The sequence below is a fragment of the Passer domesticus genome, chromosome 5 (genome assembly GCF_036417665.1).
Source record: "Passer domesticus isolate bPasDom1 chromosome 5, bPasDom1.hap1, whole genome shotgun sequence".
NCBI lineage: Eukaryota > Metazoa > Chordata > Aves > Passeriformes > Passeridae > Passer > Passer domesticus.
In genome coordinates this window covers 23,103,296-23,121,599 of record NC_087478.1, presented here as the reverse complement: position 1 = coordinate 23,121,599, position 18,304 = coordinate 23,103,296, and the positions used below count along the sequence as shown (strand labels likewise).

The 18,304-nt window shown below is 38.2% G+C and overlaps 1 protein-coding gene across 3 annotated transcripts in view; it reads left to right on the top strand.

The window, feature by feature from the left end:
• ST7 (suppression of tumorigenicity 7) overlaps positions 1 to 18,304 on the top strand; it is a 136,618-nt gene that overhangs the window by 103,407 nt on the left and 14,907 nt on the right. For 2 of the 3 annotated variants that reach the window (XM_064422320.1, XM_064422321.1), the window contains exons 9-11: positions 5,377 to 5,491; positions 13,841 to 13,913; positions 15,476 to 15,578. In XM_064422320.1, coding sequence (XP_064278390.1) covers positions 5,377 to 5,491; positions 13,841 to 13,913; positions 15,476 to 15,578 — 291 coding nt within the window. Of the gene's footprint in view, positions 1 to 5,376; positions 5,492 to 13,840; positions 13,914 to 14,754; positions 14,892 to 15,475; positions 15,579 to 18,304 lie in introns of all 3 variants that reach the window. The other variant, XR_010363575.1, reaches the window with a different exon arrangement.

The window sequence follows — 18,304 nt, the reverse complement described above, 5'->3', positions numbered from 1 at the left end:
TGCACTTTTAGGACCAGAAGTTAGACTAATTTTAAGCATCTGAGGTTTTTTGTGTGCTAACATTAGTCTGACACTGTGTTTCTGCCCTTCTGTCCTTGCCAGCTGAGCTGGCCAGGAGAACAACTTAAGACTTAGTGTATCTGATTAGACATCAGAAGGTCAACATGGAGTGACATGTTGCCAGTGCCTCAAGCCCAGGGTGAGCTTCGGTCAGAGCTTAGACATCTGAAAGGTTATCTGCAGACAATGAAGTTCACAGAAGGGGAAACTTCTTTTTTCCTACTCAGAAATGGCTTGGAGTTTTACCTTTCCCACCTTGTTCAGTTAGCAGATTATGGGTCATATACCAGAAAGCAGTTTATGCAAAGCACTTGTGAAGATGCCAGTGCTATCCATACTGTGTGCTTGGTCCTTCAGTTTTGGTGGACAGCTGCAAATGGAAGATGGCAGCCTCAGCCATTCTCCTTTTAGGAGACAGTTTTCCATTTCCATTTCAGATACCCACAGAAACACATGCACTATAATTAAGGTTGTAGCAGTTTCACTGTTTGCATTTAATTTCCCTTGTTTTCTTGTTGTTTCTTTATTTGAGATGAATTTACAATTCATTTTTTGAATGCATTCAGTTGACTACATTGATGTGATGAATATTACTGTTTGTTTGTGGAGAAGATAGGAGTACAAGCAGCAATGAATGATTGCATGCCCTGCCCACAAAATTTGTGACCATACATACAGTCATAATGCAAATGGAGAATAAATGTGTCAACAGCAGGTTATAGATAACATTATTCATTTTTCCACCTTTGTATTCCCTTGAGTCCTGAGGTCTAGTTGTCAGCATAAGCTGGAGGCTATAGTGGGTTTCTATGTAAATAATGTTTCCTGGTTATTTGATCAATGATGTTAATGTTGTCACAGGGAGAATAATGGATGCAGACATTAAAGCTACATTCCTTGAAAATGTTTTAAATATTAGATCTAAATGAAAATGCCATTAACTGAAATACTCTCAGTTAGGGAATCTTCTTCAATAAATGTCGTTTGGGAGATGAAACTTGTTCCTCATCCAACAAATCAGATGTGGATTTCTTTGTACCATAAGGTGTTTTTTTCCAATCATCATTTTTTCATATCTATCACAAAATCATTGAATCTACACCCTGTAATGTGAATTGAAGTGAGTCTGGGAGTAGGATGCTTCTGGGACTAGTGTTCAGATTGTGTCAGACTTACTTCCAGAATTTTTCTGCAAACTTATATTCCCAAAATACTGTTTATCTAAAACATTAAAACTGAATTACCTGCAAAAGCTACCTTTTCTGTATATTTGTATATAATGACTCTTTCAAAGAAAAGCAGCTCCACTTTCTACACCTGTACCTATTTTCCCCCAAACATGCAGATTAATTGGAACAGAATATGTACTAACCCAGCTCCAGGTCTGACTTTGATTGCCAGAAAGTATTTTGACCAATAGAAATTCCAAGTAAAATCCTTCTGAACACAGATTTGGCAGGATACGTTCAACAGCCATTTGAATATCCTCATGTTGTAAGGAGGGAATACATTTAAAGCACGTGGTGTCTGTTTTCACATGGTGTGAAAATTAGTTTAGCTCAGTGGAACACTTGTCTTTAATGCCAGCCAAGAAACCAACTAACTTGAATTTTACAATGGCATTTTTAGTCCTTAGAAGTGTATATGTGAAATGCTGTAGTGGCTCTGTGGCTCAGGAAGTCTTGAGTTCTGAATTTGGTGGCTGTGTCTTGAGGTGTGAAGGTGTAGAGAAAGATGATAGCAGAGCCTTCGTCTTGTCTCCAAGTGCAGTGCTTGCCACTCAGATAATTTATTTCTCAGATTACAGAAAGAAGTAAAACTAAATTAAATTTATAAGCCAAATTATTTGGCAAATAATGGTCTGTAACTTTGCAGAAAATAAATCTTTGGGTGCATGGGGATGTCTGTGCCTCTTAAACTGGAGGCCCAATTAGAGCTCAGTGATGTACAGGTCTGGGGAACTCAAGGGTGTGTTTTTCATCCTGTGTTCGGCAATAATGTGCCCATCTTTGCATCTCTGTGTGGAGTATGAGCCAGCTCCCCCTCCATCTGCTAGGCGGGAGCAAGCTCAGTCTGCTCCCAGCATGACCCAGTATGTGGCCTTCCCTGACCAGTCATCAGACCTGTGAGGCAGTTTTTCTTTCCCAGTGTTTGCTTTCACTATGAGACCTGAAAGATGACCTGTCATAATATTCTTCCATCCAAGTGGCTTTACTTTCTGGCACGTTTCTCAGTAAACAAATTTTTACTGTGACTGGAAATTATTTGCAGTGAGAACTAGAAACTCTACATCCAGATATGAGAGAAAAATGAGTTCATGTCATCTCTTTCTTTTTTTTAATAGCAAACATGCTGTCATTTATGCACAGTCAGTGTTCAAATAGCTGAGTGATCACTTAGAGGTGTTTTATTTTTGAGGCTACAGTATTAACTGAGTTAAATATTACTGGTTTGGACTTCTTAATGCTTGACCTTTCCCAGATGAAACCTTTATTAACACTTCAGTTTGGAGGCCTGGCAGTCCAGACAGTGACCTTTATTCCTCTGCTGTCTGAGACAGGCTTTATCACTCTGACAGAACCTAATTAAAATAGCAAAAAAAAGTAATCAGTGAGTGATGTCAGTGAGAGACAGAGAACCAGAGTAAGAGCTTTTACTGGCCAGAGTACATCTATAACTAGCAGCTCTTCCCTTCTCTTCCCTGATGGAGGGAACGTTATTTTGCCAGCCGTTATTCATTCTCAATGAGCAGGAATAATCTTTCTTAATCCCTTAGAGAGGTTTCTTTGCAAGATGTTCATTTCAAACTCTAAATCACATTTATGTAGAGCCAGATTCTGTCATGCTCTTTCCTGCCAAATAGTAGCTTCCTCTCTTAAAAATCCAATAGTGAGTAAGGACAAAAATGAAGAGAAGTAGACTTAATGATGGATCTTTAACTAATGAATACAGCTGTGTGAATTTTCACCTGCACTTACTTTTCTTCACAAACAACAACTTAAACTTTTTATTTTATTATCAAACTCTTCCACTTGACCTACATGAGCATCCAGATCTCAAGATCAGTGGGTTTGTTTTTCTTTTTTTGTGGTTTTTTTGTTTGTTTGTTTGGGTTTGTTTTTAGGGTTTTTTTGATTTGTTTTTTTTGATGGAGCGAAAAGCTTGCAAACTATGCAGTTTTGTCTGTGCTCTTTTTCACAGGTTGAGCTCCTACCAATGAAACCAGGAGTTTATGGCCATCCCCATGCCATTAACATGAAAAGTTCAGTGACCTCTTTCAGCTGCTCTCTCAATGATCTGATTCTGACCAGAAATTTTTATAATCAGTTAAACAAAACACTGCCATTCTTGCCTTTCATTGTAATAATCCTCAAACTGCAGCAAAGTCAATGCTATTCCAGACAGACAAATTTAGAATCTTAAGGTCAGAATAGCTCCTCCATTAGCTTTTACCAGACCATTTCACAAGAAAATAAATTCTCTGTGCTTTTCTTCTGTCTTTACCTGTTAAGGTCCCTTTTCTTAACAGAGTGAAGACGCTCCAGTGCATTACCTTTTTCTCATTTTTTCAAGTGAATATCCATCCCTCTTTTCAATCCTTTTTACTTTTATCTTATCTTATCTGTTTGTGAGATTAAGATCTGCTGGTTCTCATCAGTTTTGCTGTTTACATCTTGAAAGGTAGGTTTATTAAGTGTCAGAGTTTTCAGATCTGGCTTATAATTTTCAAATAGAGCAAGGCTGACCTTGAATCATATTCTTTACTTGGCATGTTACAGTATTTCTGTCTCATAAACCCTATCAGAGAGATTGTAAATTTTAGTGTTTCCCTGTAAGTTCCTGAGAAGCAGTGGTAATATCAGCTACCCCAGTTCTTTTGTACTGAATGTACATCATGAAAGCAGTTAAACAACCATGAAGGGGACACAAGGAAGCAAGGATCTTTTATCACTTCAGTTCTTTAGAGAGTCACTCTGACAATAAAAAATATTAGTTAATCAATTCTGCAGTAAAAACCATGGATGGTTCTTATAGGTGTGACTTTTAAAAAAAAGGTGCAATTGAGTATCAGCTTCAGCCATTTGAATCTATACAGATACTGAAACTGAGGGTATCTAAAAACAAATTCCTGGTATCTCTCAATGGCTTAGTTCCTAAAGTAAAGGCACTTACATATGAAAAGATTAGATTATTTTAACTCCATATTTCATTCAGTTTGTCATACAAGATGTATTCCTTAGTTACAGTGGTTGATTTGCATGAGCTTTACCTTTCCTATTGTTGCTATCCTCCTCTTTTCTTTTCTTTTCTTTTCTTTTCTTTTCTTTTCTTTTCTTTTCTTTTCTTTTCTTTTCTTTTCTTTTCTTTTCTTTTCTTTTCTTTTCTTTTCTTTTCTTTTCTTTTCTTTTCTTTTCTTTTCCCTCTTCTCTTCTCTTCTCTTCTCTTCTCTTCTCTTCTCTTCTCTTCTCTTCTCTTCTCTTCTCTTCTCTTCTCTTCTCTTCTCTTCTCTTCTTCTTCTCTTCTCTTCTCTTCTCTTCTCTTCTCTTCTCTTCTCTTCTCTTCTCTTCTCTTCTCTTCTCTTCTCTTCTCTTCTCTTCTCTTCTCTTCTCTTCTCTTCTCTTCTCTTCTCTTCTCTTCTCTTCTCTTCTCTTCTCTTCTCTCTCTCCTCTCCTCTCCTCTCCTCTCCTCTCCTCTCCTCTCCTCTCCTCTCCTCTCCTCTTCTCTCCTCTTCTCTCCTCTTCTCTCCTCTTCTCTCCTCTTTTCTCCTCTTTTCTTCTCTTTTTCTTTTATGTTGGCCAATATTGCAGTTGTGTTCTTAAGTACTAACAATTACAAATCCTGGTGTCACATACGTGATAATATGCTTGCATATATGTAAGCTTCTCTATGTAAGTAGATAGGTAACATCACTAATTTAGTGTTAATTTGGTTTTTCAATGTATTTTATGGTTTCACCAGAGAGGTGCTGGACTACGTACTGCTTATACACTGGTGGTACACTGGTGAAGATTCTTCCCCAGAACAATAACTCTTTTTCACTTTGAAGAAGCCTGTTCATTGAAGGAGAGTTATGTGTTCAGATAGCTGGGTTGTTGGATTTGACTAATTACATCCTACACAAGCATGTCTTGACAAGAACCTGACCTTGTATCCATTATGAGCTCTGAAGTTTCTGAGATAATAGTGAGCTTTGGGAAAGAACTAAGAGCACGGGGAACTGAGGAGTTTTAACTTGGTGTTGTCTATTTCAGTGCATTTTGACAAGAAACCCTTCTCCATTTTAATTATCTAACCCTTTCATGTTATTGATTGTAGTTGATGAAGGAGTTTCCCCTGCTCAGCATGTTCAACATCCACGAAAACCTGCTAGAGGCTTTGCTGGAACTGCAAGCATATGCAGACGTCCAGGCAGTCTTAGCAAAGTATGATGGTAAGTTCAAATATGTATTTGTATTTTCTCTAGGTGATACACACAGAAGAAATATATTTAAGTCAAATTCCTAATATTTAGGAAACACTGTAATTAAATTGATAGGCATGAGCTTCATACATGCCCTTACGCAATCCTTTATCCAAAGATTAAATACTGTGCATTTTTTGTGCCAGCCCATGCTGAAATCATTGTACAGGGTGATGGCACTCACTGGCAGCTCCCCTGTCCTTTCTTTGTTTTCTGTTGATGTTTAAAGAATGACTGTTTAGGTTCTGCAGAATTTTTATGGCATGCTATTCAAACCTTTTCTGAAGAAAATATTATCAGTTCCCCCATGGACTTACCTATGATTGTTGACTTAGTAGTATAGAAGAAAGTGTTGATTTAACTTCATGGCAGTCTGGTGAGTAGCAGACTTCATTTCTTATAGGGAAACCTTGGAAAGCTCAGAAGACTAGGTGAACATTGTGTATTATTTTGTTTTGGTCTTCAGTAAATATTGGTTTATGCAGCACTGCAGCTCTTTTCATATTCAAATCACAGCTGCTGGAGCTCTGGCTCTTTAAATTTGAAGACACCAGGGTTTCAGAGACACAGAAACTCGCATACTCTGTTTAGTTCAAAAAAACCTGGGTTTTCCTCATATTGTGTAAAAACTTGGTGACAAAACCAGAAATATAATCCAGTTCTCTAGAGCAGCATTCATCAGCCTGCACAGTGCCACTCTTCCTCTTCTTACTGCAGTCCCTGGCTTACTCAGTAGCCACTTTGCAAATTCTGCAGCAAGTGAATCAGGGAACCTACAGCTGTCAGTTTCCTATTGTGTTATTAAACAGTCCTCATTCATCCTCAGAAAAGTGTCATTCTATGCACTGGTTTATGGGAATTTTTGAAAGGAATATTACATTAATGATATAATTAGAAATGAGATCACAACCTGCATGGATCAAACAGCTGGCTTAAGTGAAACCTATGTAGCCTTAATTTTGATGTTTCTTAACTCTTTTGCCAGGTTGATCTTGTAGCCTTTAAAATGTTACTTGCTAGCTCTTAGTGTCTCTGATGCTCTTTGAACAAAGATTTTAAGGCTTGAAGCATTCACAGTTTCGGAAAAGATTGATTGACATTATTTTAGCTACTCTTGTATAAATGCCTACCAATATAGGCTCCTACACTGGAGCCTATATCCACAATGCTCATTTCTCTTTCTCGTGGTTTCTTTTAAGGAATTGGCTGGTCTTCTGTCCCATTTTCTTACTGAATTGTCTTCTCTTCTGCATGCTCAATTATAGCTTTTAATTGCTCACACTTCCTACCAGAGGCTCCTTGGTCAGCCAGTACTGCTCATTCTCAGTTCCATTCTTCTGCTTTTCCTAACTACCTATCCAAATCTTCTCTTCAGAGCACTGATGGTCAAGATACATTGCCATCCACTTTACAACTTCCTTTGTAACATCTTTTCCATCTACCCTTTTCTCTGTGGCTTCTGCCTCCTCTTCATTTGTCATTCTCTGTTGCATTTCCTGGGTGCCCAAAAGAGGAACAGTAAGAGCTCACGCAGACAGAGGCTTCTCCCTGTCAGCCCCAGCACTTGGGCCCAGATCATCACACCATGATCAACCACGGCAAAGGGATAGTGCTTGTTCACTGGAGTGCTGAGACCTGTACTTGTTGAGCAATGAATCTTTGGATGGTATAGCCAAAAAAATTCAGAAGCTCCCACTAAATATGTGCTAACTGCTTTCTTCTAACATCTTATAACTTAGGAAGTTAAGCTAAATTTAAATGAGGCTTAGAACAGACCATTGGCTTGGTACTAACACGATCATCCTGCCAGATTTCAGACTCCTGCAGTAGACTGTCTCAGAGATGAGGCTATTTAAAAGAAATATAAATAAACAGCTGATTACAAGCAACATTAGTGATAATAACTCCTACCAGTCCAGTCTGGAATGTTTTCAACTCTTTTTCGGAGTCAAATCATTCTAAGCAGAGATCAAAATGTCACCCAGGCCCTTGAATACTGCCATTCAGTAGCAGTAATGACTGTGGAAGAGATCTTGGTTGTACTTAGTCTGATTGAAGAAATTGGCAGTTAAAGTGGTAACATCAGAGATGCCTATTTTCTTCATTTTGCCATGTTAAAAAGCAAGTAAGTAGAAATGCTTTTTTTTATTCCCCAGGCATCACAGTATGTTGGCACCTTCTAGTCTTCAGTATAGTTATGAGGTAATAGTCCTGGGAAATAGCAGAACTGTGACAGAACAGGGTATTAAGCCTGTATTCTCAACTCTCAAGACTGAACTCCAGTGTGAGCTCTGCTTTGGCATACTGAAGGCACTGATCCCTGATTTTAAACAATGCCATGGTAGCACTTTATGTCATGGAAGTTGATAAAAATTGAAAGTGTGTTTCATTTTCTCAAAAGCATATGATAGAGTCAGAACAAATGAGACTTCTAAAAATAAAGCTCTTACTTTGGCTGTTTGAGCATAGGCAGTTTCAACTCACACTTTGCTATGTGTGTATGCCCTAGGTTTGCAAAAGGACTCAGCAAACACAGGCTTAACCAGCATAACCCTTACAGTCCATGAGTCTCAGAAGGCCCGTCTCAGGGAGTCTCAGCTCATTTTAGAACTCATCAGCTTCATGTGTTGTAAGATTTATTGGAATATAAAACACTGAACTCATTTATACTTTCCTATCTGCGGTTTCTGTTGGTCCCACTCCACTGCTTTTTTTTTCTGACTAAGACCAAACCTGATTTATTGTATTTTGATAACATATGAACAAATTATTTCCTCGAGCAGTCTGCTCCCACCCTGGGCTAAAATGTTGGACCACATCATGTGAAACCTCAGCCTCTGCAAGCAGATGCACTGCTTTACCAAAAGCCATGTGTTAAATTGTGTTTATATTATGTACCTGGCAACAGAGCTGATGTCCATACTCATTATTCATGGAAAAAGGGTCTCATTAGTGGAACAGCATGCACTGTTGCTGAGCTACATCATTATGGTTTCAGAGTTCAGTGTCTGTCAATAGAGTGAGGATGACCTAAATACTGTTGAATTCTGAAAATATTTTTGGCTCTGATTTAACATGTATCCGTGTTATTTACAGCAGAAATAGTTATGGCTGAGGGTGTTGGTCTGCCTGTAGTGATGCTTGGAGGAAATGATTTATTAATTTCCCTGGGCAGCCAGTTGGCTTTGATAGATATTAAGTGATAACCTGGGCACTGTGTGAAAACTCAGACTTTTCTGGCAATTTAAAGTCAGGTTTAGAAAGAATGGATGCCTCTGTGTTTAATCTTAGTGATGCAATGGTTCCTCTCTAAACCTGTCCTTGCTTTCATTTTTTAGAAGCACACTGTTTTCTAGTGAGACTAAAAGCCTTCTGGTTTGCAGGATGAACACCTTACACAGATTCTTCTCTCACATTCTTCTCTCCTTTGCAGAAAAGGAGAAAGACCCTCATGCCAGAGTTCCAAATGCAGAGTTCACTTGAGACAATATTTTAGAGCAAAGGACACACAGAAGGGAAATGGGGTTTAAATACAAAGTATCTCATTCTGCTCTATGCTTTGATACTTTTTAATTTGATAACAACTTGCTCAAGCAGAATCCTACTTTAGATTAGTGTTAAATCAAAATGCAGGCCTTTGAAGAAACACTTTAGAAAATGGGCTTTTTTCTTGGAATACTTATAAGTTAATGAAATCCCAACAGTTAACACACAGAAGTGACTTTTCTAAAATGTAGTCAGTTCAGGGCTGCTGGCTTTTCTCTACCCCCTTCTATCCAATTTCTTACTGTTCTTACAGATTATGCATGTGAATTCTGTTTATGTTGAAGGCAGTCCTTTTGGAGAGAGCTGCAGACTGATGAAGCAATTGCATGCAGCCTTCAGTTACATTAGCTATGGTTTCCAGGGATTTTGTAGATAGTTTCTTTACTTGCCGTGTTTATATTTTACTTTTTGGAGGTATTTTACCTGGTGGAGCTAAGTGGGTAGGTGTTCTAAGTGCAATGAAACGTTTTCTTCAGAAAGTGGCAGAATGGAAGCAGCCATTCCCTCATACACAGTATTTTACAACCCTTTTGTTTCTTTGAAAGAGATACCTTAAGATAAGTTCCTTTTAGTTATGGTTACACTAAAACCTAATCTACCTTCTCCAAGAGACACAAATCAAGACCTCAAGTTTGTGTAACAGTAATATCAAGAGAATAGTTTGTCTTTGTTCCTGTCACATCTTTTCCAGCTTATGCTTGCAAGAACTGATTTCTTTCCACCATATCAAAATCATTTGTCACTTCAGCTAGGTTTCAGTAACAGTTTGTGTCTGTTCATACCATCTGGTTTCTTTTTTTTGCCAAATGAATCTGTGGCATTTTTTGTTTTGCCTATTTGTGCAAAAGCACAAGAAGTGTAAAGTAATTATACTAGTCTTGCTCTCTTTAACTTTCTTAAGCAGAAATTATTCCTTCCCCTTCCCCAAGTTAAATTTAGGATTTAACTTGGTCAAGTTAAAGTGGCTGATACTTGCTTGTAGTCACTGATATGCTTGTCAGCAGGAGTGGCATGTGAAGTGTTTAAAATCAACAGTTGTAAATCTTTCTGTATCTGAATAGTGTAAGTTTTAGTTGTGGTTATGGCAAAATAAAGGCTACTTGTGGTTTTCCCATTGTAACACAGGGGCTGTGTTTGACTGGGGTGTGTCACACTACTGAGAAAGAATGCCAAAAGTACAGAGAATCAGAACTGATTTTCATAAGCACCATATTCATAGCTGTGCTTGCTCCAGCATGTTTTCTACTACATTTTGTGGGAAAATGTGATCAGTGTTCTAATGGGATATTAGATATTTTTGATAGCAGTTTTCCCCTGATATTTATCTCATACTTTTCTCTAATGATTTCCATCACATTACTCTTGTTTTTAACCATTTGTATCAGTTTAATTCACTTTCTTTCTTAATGTTTGTGTCTTTGTAGATGACTGTTTCTCTCTTCTGTCATCACTGATCCAACCTGCACGTATTTATTTGCTAGAGTGCTTACAATCTATAAGCAATTCTTCCTATCACCTGTGCAAAATTTGGAATAATTTGTGATTAGTGACTTACATTTTTGCATTTATTAATGACTAAAGCAATTGCAACATGCCTGTCTAAACAGGAAGATGTTTAGAGCCTTCTGCTGACTTGGTAGGGAATGTTTCCATCATTCCATATCCAGATTCATAATTTTTTTTTGTTTTAGTTGCTGTTGATAAGAACAGTAGATCCCATGACCATTTTAAATTATATATGGCATACTCTGTATATCCATAGCATCTTTCCATCAGTTCAGTCTCATAAGCAACTGCTTAAGAAGCAAATTAATTGTAAGAATTCACTTTCCCAGCCCCCCTCATACATGACTGGAGCTTATTGAAAGAAAATTCTTATAAATTAAGTCTTCATTTTTGTATTCTGTTTGATGATACAAGCAGTAAGAAAGAAGGAGAGTCTTTTCTAGATTGACACATCAGTTTCTATTAGGCAAAAATGTCCTGATGGATTTGACAACAGAATAGCAGTCACATCTTTCAGCACATTGTGGGAGCTCCACAAGTAATCACAGGAGGGTGGGAAACAGTTGTATGTGAAGATATTTTGCCAGATGGCTCAGAGAGCTGGACACAGTCATTTATTAAAACTTCGCTTTGGTTCTGACAGAGTACATCTCTCCTAGGGCTAGTTTGGACACAATTCCCTTGCTAAATTCAAGTTGTTACCAGACATAATTGTTTATTGCTCTCTAAAATATAAGGGTGAAGTTTTGGAGATGAAGCCAAAATTATTTTAAAGTATTGTAGTCATACACCAGCATATAGTAGGACCAAATACTTTTGGTCTAATACGTAGCAAACAAAAAGAAAAACACTTCTGAAAGCAAGCAGGCATGTTGGATTCAGTTGGACTAGAGTATGTCCAACACTCACTTCCAACTCCAGCCACTCTGTGATTCTGTGATAAACATGAACATTTGTATCTATTTCTTCCATTGCTAGGGGTTTATAAGTATTGTCCTCAAACAGGGGCTGCTTTCTCTGTAGGAGCATAGTACTGCAAGAGCCCTCCTGGGTGAATCAGGGCCCCTGCTGTTGCATTCCCTGCATGGTACTGCCCCTTCCATGAGCTGAGCAAGCTCCATCCTAGAATTAGCTGGATTTTTGCCCCGCTGTTCTACATGGAAATCTCTTCTTTTGCCAGTGCTGTCCTTTACCTGAGCAACCCTTCTTCTCTCCTGGTATTAGTTGGATCTTCTCTCAGTTTTTATTTTATTTGGTTTGATACAAAAACAGTCCAATCCTTCTGTTTGCTTTTGTTGTTCTTGACCATGGGTGATCGGATTTGAACACAATATTCTTTGAGAAATCCCATTTCTTCTTGAGAAAGGATTCACATGGTGTGTCTGAGCCTTAGCTCAACTCACCACATTTCTCTTCCTTGCAGATGCCAGCTGTTCATTTTGAATCATCTTGCAATCTATATGCACAGATGTTTCCAGCTCAGGAACACTTACTGACTACTAGGATACACTTTTTTGTGATACTGTTTTAATATATTTAAAAGACATTTCTGTTTATTGGAAATAACTTTTAACTCCTGATGTTAAGGAAAACTTGATATAAAGAGGGTTATTGGATGTGCTCAGAAATATTTTCTCTTCCTGTCATTGAAATGTGTTCATGCCGGTGTCTGTAGCTGTCTTCTATTAGTGGAGTAATTAATATATCTGTCATACAAACTGCTCTGCATGCTGTTGATTTTAATTACTTTAGTCACTACAATTACATACTCCAGTGAAATTATAGTTGCAGTATATAATAGGGAACCCTCCAGCATGATCTGTACATCTCATACTTGAAGTGCAAGTGCATAAAAAGATAATAGGATTTAACAGGTAGCCTTTTCAAAGTGCCACAGTCATTCTGGCAATGTTTTCTGTCTCACAGAATAACATTGTGCCTGGTTGCTTGGTTATTAATAAGTGAAGGATGGTGCCTGCTGAGATAGGACTTGCTTGTTCTGTTTAGCTCCCTTCTGGAGCCCTATCTTGCAAGGCACATGAGCTCAGTGAGTAACAAGTGTCTGTTCATCCTGAAGTAACCAAGTTATCATGGCAATTTTGTCTTTCTAATCAAATTTAATGACAAACCAAGGGACAGGTAGTTTCTTAGAGCAACAGTCAGATTAGCTGCTCCTCACTTCTACAGTTGACCTGCCTCAGTGCCTCGTGTTTGCTGTGCTCTGTTTTCTGTTTGCCATAGGAAGTTATCAGCATGTACAGAAGGGTTTGCAGAATCCAACCTTTAGTGGGTTTGATTTGTTGTGGCTTGGGGTTTTTTTTCATGTAGCTGTTATCTTTAAATTTTTAATGCTGGGATATTTCAGTCTCAATATGTGACTGCTGGGGTAGATTACAGAGTCACAGAACAAGCTGAGCTGGAGGGGACCCACAAGGATGATCAAGTCCAGCTCTTAGCCCTGCACAGGACATCTCCAAGAATTACATCATGAGATTAAAAATGTGGAAGTCAGTTCTCTGTAACAGTGAGAACAAATATATCACTCAAGTCTGTTCAGCAGCATTTCTCTCTACCTTTTGAATGCATTGCTGGTAGAAAACATGTATAAATTAACTAATGGGTTAAGTTGGGTTTATGGTCCTGTGTGTCTCTGGAACAGGATAAAATGTCTAGAGAGTGTCTGGTGAATGTGTGTTTTGGTCCAATATTTTCTTAAGAGGCAAAATACCTTATTTTACTGTAGATCTTTAACTTCAATTGATCTACTGGCTGGTTTCTTGCAAGTCAAATCCATTATTACTTAAATAGCTGTCTTAACTTGTACAGCTGCCACATGCTCATATTAGACAGATGCTTCTCAGTGAAAACATGAAGAGTGAAGTAGATAGCCCTCAGGTATTACTTAGATATTTTGTGAACTATGGAAAAATCCAGGTATTCCAAATTACCTATATACTTATCTATAGAGTAATGAATTATTTCATTATGTCTCTGTCATGTGAGTCTTTAAATTAGTTCTCTAATGATACCAGTTGCTGTTTAAATAGCAGTTCCAGAGGTCATTAACACACATTTTAAAGCCTGTATATCAGGTGGAAATTTAAAAATCCATGTGACATGGCAGCATAAGTCCCAAGATGAGAAAGTATTCTGAGTTCACATACTAATTTTGTGTATGTCATGCTTACTCTAAAGTATCAATCAAACACTTTTCTTCTGCACGCTTTTAATATTCAAATGTTTAATTTTTTCCTTTCTTTTCAACAGATATAAGTTTACCAAAATCAGCAACAATATGCTACACAGCTGCATTGCTCAAAGCCAGAGCTGTCTCTGACAAGTAAGTGCTTAAGAACCACATTCCAGCAAAATTCCTGATTTAATGTAAGATTTTTCTTAGCTGAGCCCACACCCGAACAATCTGCTAATTTAGCAGGAAATTTAAGACCTGCGGTAAATTGATAAAATTACTTTATATATAAAAAATTCGTAGTGATCAAACATTGCACTTGAGATGCTAAGGAAGAAGAAAAGAAGAGAAATATCATAAATTCAGTTCTTGTTTCAGTTTTATATATACTCTCTGGGTGAGCTTTGGCTTCCTAGATAGTATAGTGATGATGCAACTGAAAAGGGTTGTGTGGCTGAACCTCTTCAACTTTCTGTAAACCTGACCACAAAAAGGTAAAAACTAAATGTGGATGCACTGGTAACAATGTCATCTTACAAGTGCTGTCAGCAGAGTGCTCATCTAATTAAATAGCGGCAGGTGGATTTAGCATTACTATGTCAGGGATTCTAAGGGGTAGATGACATTCATATTTTTAGAGACACAAATATCTATTCATTCCTTTTATGTTTTTCTCTTGGGTCTCAACCTTCCAAGGTGCTGAGCACATTTATTTGATGCCTGTGGACTTGAGAGCACCAGCCCACTCTGAAAGGGTGCTCAGCTCCTCGTGAGATGGAGCTCAAAAACCCCCATTCTGCTCTCAGATGCCTTCACACAAATCTCAGGCAGAGTTGTGTCTGTGCACCTGAGGGTCGAATGTCCCCTAAAGTTGAAAAGCAAGTGAAGTGGAAAGCCATTTTCTTGACTGACATCCTGACAGTTTTTGCTTTTAAAGTGTATGTACACATCAAGATCTAAGTAATTTTCTTTCATTCTTTTTATCCTGTAGATCGCCAGTACCTACTGCAACATCTTTCCTCCCTACACAGCGACTCCAGCTTGGGAGGGCAGGGCTAAGGTTGTCACAGCTTTCCCTGTGGTGTCTGCCTGCCAAGTACAGCTCTGGAGTTAGCCGTGGGGTGTGAGGTGAGAAAGAGATTGCATGGTCTGGTTTTTTATTCACTGGGGCAGATGATTTGCCCACAGTTTGGGCATGCTACCCTCAATGGTGCTGCAGCCAGTAGACCATCTGCTACTGCTGCTGCATCGTGCTTCCATCTCAACCTGACCCAGGGGCATTGGGTTGGGAACCTTCCTAAAACCTCCCCAAATCTGTTTTTAATATAAACCCTCCAACAATAATTTGGCATTGGTTTTTTGGGGGTTTTTGGTCTTGTTATTTTTTCTTTTCTTTCCTTTTTTTTTCTGCAGTTTCAGCCTTGAATATGCCCCTAGCAAGGTACCTAGAGCAAATTTAGGTTAGTGACAGAGAAGGGAGTGTTTGAACTGACTTTCTGCCATGATTGGATACAAACATGCTTTCCGCTTCTGCTGGGATTTTTATTGGCCTTGATGTAATAGATCACTCAGAGTTTCCACTTGCTATGGAAGTTTGGAGAGCATAGGAAAATTACTCAGTTTGGTTACATGGGCCCATGTTCTAGATTCCTTTTCTGACTTTTTCTTACTAGCATTTCTGACCTAATGTGTTTGTTTCTTTGCTTTTGTAGATTTTCTCCAGAGGCTGCCTCAAGGCGAGGGCTGAGTACTGCAGAGATGAATGCAGTAGAAGCTATTCACAGAGCAGTAGAATTTAATCCACATGTGCCAAAAGTGAGTATTGAGAAAACATCGTTGTAGCTCTAACACCGCTGAGGGTATGACTCCTGATTTTGTGTTAGAGTAATTAGTGATGTTGTGGAAAAGAGAGCAAACAATGGAAAGGGAAAAAAGCTGATAGTATGCACAGTTTTTTGGTTTGCAATCTCACATTCAGGAGTGTGCAACTTGAAATTTTAGCTGATGTGGATTTCACCAAATGCTGTGCTGCAGGCAGATCATGCATAAAGATCGATTATTATTTGCAAAATAGTCATTAAAGATCTTCTAGTTCAAAATAACATATTTTATTTGTTTTGATGAGTACATGTAAGAAAATGGTTTTGGCATGCTGTACAAAAGAACCTATCTTTGGAGTTCATGCTGTACTTCATATGAGTGGCATTAGTAATTCCTTATGCAGCAACCTGTCATTAAATTCTGAGAATGCAAAGCTCAGAGAGGAAGAATTGCTGAGAACTGCAAAGGTAAAAAAAAAAAAAACAGATTTGTGTTCTAATTCCCATACCTGCTCTCTGGGGCTTGTATCTCAGCAGTAAGAATTTTGCCAAGAGGTTGGTGAAGGCTAAAGGCAGATGGTTTTTGGCAGTTGGACCTTTTTGGCCTCTGAACTTCACCGCACAAACCTTTGGGCTAGTATTGCCCTTTCAAATTAAGCAGTAGAAAACTGGGATGTGTTAATGTAGGGAGCCTTGTCATTAGGTACAGCTGAACAGCTGTTCTGGTCAAGATAAACCCAAACCCTCTTCCATATGTACCCATGGATTGCAGAAAGTTAATTCTCATGGACTGCAGGAATTAAACGTTTTCTCTCTCAGCTTTTCCTGTTATGCCAACCACTAAATAGCTGTCTGAAAATGAGGCTGTTGGCTTAATAAAACCATCTAGATTCCCTCTACAGGCAGTGGAAAGAATGAACTGCCTTAGACATCTTTAGACAGATTTTCCTCCTCAGTGTTTCTACAGTGACTGTGAACAGAGCAACCCTTTTCAGTAAAAGCCTGGTTTTTAGACAACAAAGTTGAGGTAGGATGAGTCCTTTTGTAATATTAGCTGAGCTTCTATTTTTGTGCCATATTGTAAAAGGAATGTCTTAAATGAAGCTTGATCCCAGGTTTACTTTTTTCCATCCCAATGGTTCTTGCAACAACACAACCATTGGCATTTCTCTTCTGCCCAGCTGCCAGTTGACCTCTCTAGCACAGTCCTGCTCTGGATGAACCTTTCTAAATGTTTTACTGAGGCCCAGTTAGAGATCTTGCCAAGGAAAAATACCAGTTTAACCTGTCATGAACAATCCTTGGGAGCCTGTTCCATTTTTCTTACTTATCCCCATGCTATTGATAAATGTTCCCATCACAATCTCTTTTAAGTTCATGTTGTTAATTGATTCCCTCTATTTTTCAAAGTCTGACACTCTGAAATTGAAAACCTTTCTGTAAATAAATTACCAGGATGACAAGGTAGTAATAGGAGGTAGGAGCAGACTCCAGAGGTTCTTTTAGTTCAGATTTTAACATTAAAACAGAATAGCCTGATTCAGATTAATACACAGATTGATATACATTTGATTTCGCACTCATTCCTGCTGCTGTTACCTAAAGGATATTAAGGTGTGAAAGTTCATTTTTGGTTATAATTTTATACAGTGTGTGGATATTACACCTCAACTTCCACTCAGATGTAATTGAAGTCATATCCCATTTGTTTTTAACGAAATGGGGATAAGTTTCAGCAAGCAGCATCACAAGACATCTAACAGGGCCACAAAACAAATGTGTGTTCAGTTTGTGCTTCTTTAGGATCTAAATGTTAGCTTGTCTTTTGTTCAGAGTGAGGAAGAAATAAACTACAAAATGTGACAAATTATTTAACATACTACACAAAAATTTAGGAGTTAAACAGAGAGGGTTGTACTGCCACTGAAGCTGTTATTCCAGAGGAGTTTTTATGTTCATACTATATCATGAAGAGTGCATAATTTGTGGAGTGGTTGGGGGAAGAGGTATGTGTATACACAGACACACAATTTCAATATTATTTATATGTGTTTGGGGTTTCCCTACTTGTATGTAACAGGACTATAAAAAGCTAATGCTGATAAGCTACCACAGCTGTCTCGTGGACATCTATCAGTTATGGAACACCCTTCCTGAGCTGATTTGCAGAGCTCTCTCCCTTCATTCAAAATCCTCCTGAAAAGCACTCCCTTCCTTTCTGTGATGTATGAGACTAGAGGTATTCATTAAAGAGAAAACAGATGATGGTGCATATATCTGATTGTTAAAAGTGAGCCAAAAGTATGTCCTGCACACAGTTGTATGGTTTTGTATGTAAGCCAGGAGATGAGTTGATTCGAAGAGCGTCTCTGCTGAAGTATGCTGCATTTCAATCAGACAACTTAAATATTGATACTACTTTAAGAAATGCCAATTTTGTCTATAAACAGCCTCTTAAAAGGATGTAACAAACCATTGACTTAAACACTTTTGAAGATTCATCTGTTCTCTGTTGCATCCCTTCTCAAATTTTTTCTTATTTATTTTGATTTTCTTAGTAGGAACTGTGTCTGTCCGTGTGCCTGTGTGGTTTCTAGTAAGTTGTAGTTGCTAATAGAAACAAATAATGCAAACAAATTCATAGACCAGATGGGAAATTAATCTGTTCCACACACCCCATGATATTACAGAGAAACTATTTGAGATATGTTTGAGAGAGTT